Raw genomic sequence first — 4761 nt, 5'->3', positions numbered from 1 at the left:
TTATATTTATTTCATATTTTTATTACAGTATATATAAGAAGATAAAATATAATATATATTATTTTTTAAAAAATGAATGAAGAAAATAAAACTTTATATGATACATCTATAACTGAAAATGATAGTATATTAGATTTTAAAAGTCCAAAACAATTTTCTAAAACAAAATTAACTGAATTTAATAATTTCAATGGACATCAAAAGAAAAAGACAAATATAAAATTTAAAAATTTTATCAAAAGCCAAAGAGACAACAAAAAAAAAAAAGAACAAGAAAAGAAAAGAAATTTGCATGAATCACAATCTTTAGAATCATCATTTTTTAAATTTGAAAATAATTGTGATAATAAAAATTCTAATAATGATGTAAAAGTGGCTCTAGTATGTCCTTTATGTTTTAAAACGTTTAAGGATCTTAATTCTCGTGCATTACATATGAAAATTTGTGCATATAAAAATAATATTTCTACAAAGAAGTTATTAGATGCTATAGAGCTTCAAAAACGTCAAGAAGATGAAAGAAAATCATTAGGTTTGCTTGTTGCACCTATAGTACAAGATAAAAAAAAATCAATGTCATATAGAGTATGTATTTTTTTATATTAAATATTATTATTTAAAGAAATTATATAGATATATAGATAATTTTTATCTATATTTTATATTTTATATTATAAATATTTTTAAATTTTTAGGTTTCATACGAAGAAACTGATTTTCAACTTGCCTTAGCATTATCAAAATCTCTTCAAGAAGCAGAAGAACTTGATAAAATAAATGAAATTGAAAAATTACCTAAAGTATTAAATCAATTTATATTAGAAGCAAATAAATCTGAAAGTCAGTTGGAAAAATTTGGATTTATAAACAGCAAACCTCCATCATTAATAAAAAATAAAAAGAGTATATTAAATTAAAATATATATTTTTCTCTTAAATAAAAATTAAACTTTAATTTTCTTACTAAAATTTTTTAATAGGAAAGAATAATGAAATAACTTTACTTCAAACACGTTCTGAAAAAGAAAGAAATCATATTTTAACTGAAAGAATCTCTGAAATTTTAATGGGAGATGAACTAATTACTCAAAATCAGAAAGAAAAAATTAAATGTAATTATATAATTGAAAAAAAAACTGATTTAAAAAGTCATTTACTTCAAGAACTTCTTAATAAGGTATATTAGATATTTAGATTAGATTATAATATAAGGTATTATTAGATGATTATATTTTTACAATGTAAGTACTTATTTATTTTTTATTGCTTCTTATTATAATTTTAAGGAAGAAAAATTATGGAATAAAGCAAAATTGCCTCTAAATCAAAACAATTTTTATGTATCAAATTTATCGCAATATATAACTTCAGAAGAAAAACAAAGAGTAAGTAAAATAAATATTAAATTTACTAATATTAAATTTTTAGAAATTATATTTATATTGTATAATATATAGGAAGAAGAAATGATTTTAGATTTTGCAAATACATGTGATGTATATAATCATGTGAAATCAAATCAAAATCCTACTGAATTTTGTAATAATGAAAAAATATATGAAATGTCACATAAAAAAATACATTGTGTAAATGAAAAATGCGAAAATTGTCAAAATATGCAATTTATTAATACAGTAATAACAAATTGGAGTGATTCATTAAATGATAGTTCTGCAAGTGATATAATAATATTTGTTAAAAATGATAAACATATTTGGGCACATAAATTAGTTCTACATATTCAGTGTTCAAATATGCTACTTGATATTACATCTAATGATACTTTATTATTTACTAATATTAAAGAAAAAATTTCTTGGACAGATGTATCTTATAATATTGCTTTAGCATTTTTAGAATTTATTTATTGTGGTATTATAGAAAAGTATTCAAATATTTTAAATGATTTAAAGAACTATCCTTTTTTAAGAGATTTAGCAAGAAAGTATAAAGTAAAAGAATTATTTGTTTTTTTAGAAAAAAGACAAATTAAAATAAAAAGTCAAATGGACAGTAAAGAGCAAGAATGTATTTCTAAAAAAAAAGATAATTTAAAATTAACTAATGATGAAATATTAAATTTAATCAATGAAATTAAAGATCACAAATTTAATGATGATAAAAAATTAAATAAGAAATGTTTAGAAAAATACATTATAGATAAATCAAAATTTGAAATTAAATTAAAGAATGATAAGTGTACAGATGAATTATCGAAAAAAATAGTTAATTGTTTAAATGATACAAATGCAATTCAGAATTCTAACATGTCTCCTGATTTATTTGATGATACAATACAAACTAAAAAAATAAAAAATAAAAAAGCAAGATATGTTAATAAAATTATAGATAGTGAGAAAACAAAAAATAATGAAAATTCTAGTATATTTGATTCAGTTAATCAACTATTCATCAATACTATCAATTCTTCTACATCTGAAAATATTGAAATGTCTAAAAATACTAAAGGAAATATAAACTTATTGCCAAATATCCAGTGTTTTAGTACTCCAAATAATAATAATTGTAATATACAAAAATTGAAAAGTAATCTTAGTTTATTTATTGAACAAATTCAAAGAGAAAATGCAGATCTTGATGTAGACTCTGAAGATTCAATATTATCAACAAATTACAAAATATGTAGAAATCCATTTAATATAAGACAGAATAATTCTTCTGAATATTGTATATCTCAAATAAACACTATTACAGAAAAAAAATATAAAACAAAAAAAGATATTTTGATTGATATATCAGATTATGATAAAAATTCAAAAGTAGATATAAAAATACATGAAAAAGATGATGCAAATATGTCTTCTAATCATGAATTGGTAGATAATATGATAAATTCATCAGAATCTAGTATAGAAAAATATAAAAATAATTCATTGAATGAAAATATAAATAATGTATGTAATCTTGAAAATGAAAAAATATATTTCATATCTAAAGATTCATTAAAGATTCAAGAAAATATGAAAAATTCAGAAAATTTAAAAAATGAAAATAATACATTTTCAGATTTTGATACAAGTGAAAATGAAATATCTATGTATTCAAAATACAAAGAAAAACATGAAAATAATAGTATAGTAAAATATCGGAATTTTGTAAAGGAATCTCTATTAAAAAATAATATAAAAAACAATGTAATATGTGATAAATATGAAGAAAAGAATAATATAGATAATGATATTTCACTATCAAATATTAATAAAAATTCAGAATTCAAATTAAATCAAGAAAATAATGTAGATTTACAAGGAATTGAAAAAAATTCGTCAATAGAATCAAATATAAATAAATATAATTCAATTGAATCCTCTATATTAATATCTTCTAGTTCTGAATTAGATGATGAAGATTTAAATATATATACATATGAAAAAAGCAAAAAAAATAAAAATATTCCATATACTGAAAATTCTAAAGACAATAGCCAAATTTTTGAAAATGATGTTTATTTAGCAAATGTTTATATTGATAATAGTGATGATAATATCAATACTTCATTGTTTGCCAAAGAAATAAATCAATTAGGTAAAAAATGATATTTATTGCAACAATTAATTAAAATAATAAATTAATTAATAACTTTTTTCCAGAACAATTCCAAAACAGAAAAAAATTAACTACAAAAAAATGTAATAGAAAATTTCAAAAGAAATCAAGATCAGAAACAAGTTTATATATTAATACAAAAGATATTAAGAATAATATAAGTTACAATAAATCTTACAATAATTTTCAAGTCTGCACATGTAATCATAAAAAAGAAACAACTACACATGAAATTATTAGAGATAGTGTTACACCTCCTCCTAATTATAATGACATGAAAACAACTGAGCTTCAAGTAAGTTAAGAATTATTTTATTATAAATTATATTTTTAATACTTTATTTACTTTTTAATATTTATTTTATTTTATTAATTTTATTTTAGGCAGAATTAAATAAATATGGATTAAAAATACAAAAACGAAAAAGAGCTATAAAATTATTAACATATATTTATGATGAATTACATCCAACAATTTGTACATCAAAGAGTGTAGAATCTAAAGTGGTAATAAGTACTAGTGAAGATGATGAACCTCCAATGAAAAAAATATATAATAGAAAAGATATTGATTGCATTGATAATTATGATTATCAATTAGGGTTATCTCAAGAATAGTATGTTACATATTCGTAGTATTGAGTTTATTATTTTAAAATATTTTCATAAATTAATATAAATTTTATAATATTAACAGTACAAATAAACAATTATCACTAAATATAATTAATAGAGAAAAAGAAAAACAATTAGATGAATCTGAATTCATTTCAATAATTGATAATACAAATATTAAAGATATGTTTTTAAAAATTCTTTCTGTTAAAACAGAATTACATAATAAAATTTTAATGTATGAACCAATATGTATTAATACTTTATATTCTATGTTAAAAACAGAAGGTTTCAAATGCAAAATGAATACTCTCATGAACTTTTTAGATGAACAGGTAATTTTCTATTTTTTTTAAATAAAATATAAAATATTAAAAACATCTTAATATAATAAAATTGCGTTTTTCAGTGTATTACATTTTATGTTTAGAAAATGAAATAAGAATAAAAGTAATATATTATTAAATGAAAATATATACATATTTATCTATATTTGAACATGTGAACATTAAAATATATTGAAGTGTATATTAAAGAAATAAAATTATTAAAAAAATATGTTAACATGTTATTGAAATT

The 4761-nt window shown here is 19.0% G+C and overlaps 1 protein-coding gene across 1 annotated transcript in view; it reads left to right on the top strand.

Annotated features, from left to right (window-relative positions):
* LOC102676441 (uncharacterized protein PF11_0213-like) overlaps positions 1-4740 on the top strand; it is a 5945-nt gene extending 1205 nt beyond the window's left edge. Inside the window, exons 2-10 of the mRNA XM_031513975.1 lie at positions 29-585; positions 696-903; positions 981-1177; positions 1287-1385; positions 1458-3546; positions 3612-3862; positions 3952-4184; positions 4265-4517; positions 4592-4740. Coding sequence (XP_031369835.1) covers positions 73-585; positions 696-903; positions 981-1177; positions 1287-1385; positions 1458-3546; positions 3612-3862; positions 3952-4184; positions 4265-4517; positions 4592-4612 — 3864 coding nt within the window. The 5' untranslated portion in view covers positions 29-72 and the 3' untranslated portion in view covers positions 4613-4740. The remainder of the gene's footprint in view (positions 1-28; positions 586-695; positions 904-980; positions 1178-1286; positions 1386-1457; positions 3547-3611; positions 3863-3951; positions 4185-4264; positions 4518-4591) is intronic.
* The last annotated feature ends 21 nt before the right edge of the window (positions 4741-4761 follow it).

Source organism: Apis dorsata, unplaced genomic scaffold (genome assembly GCF_000469605.1).
Source record: "Apis dorsata unplaced genomic scaffold, Apis dorsata 1.3 scaffold_815, whole genome shotgun sequence".
Lineage (NCBI taxonomy): Eukaryota > Metazoa > Arthropoda > Insecta > Hymenoptera > Apidae > Apis > Apis dorsata.
The sequence above is the reverse complement of the archived record's forward strand: the minus strand, read 5'-3'. Positions and strand labels throughout refer to the sequence as shown.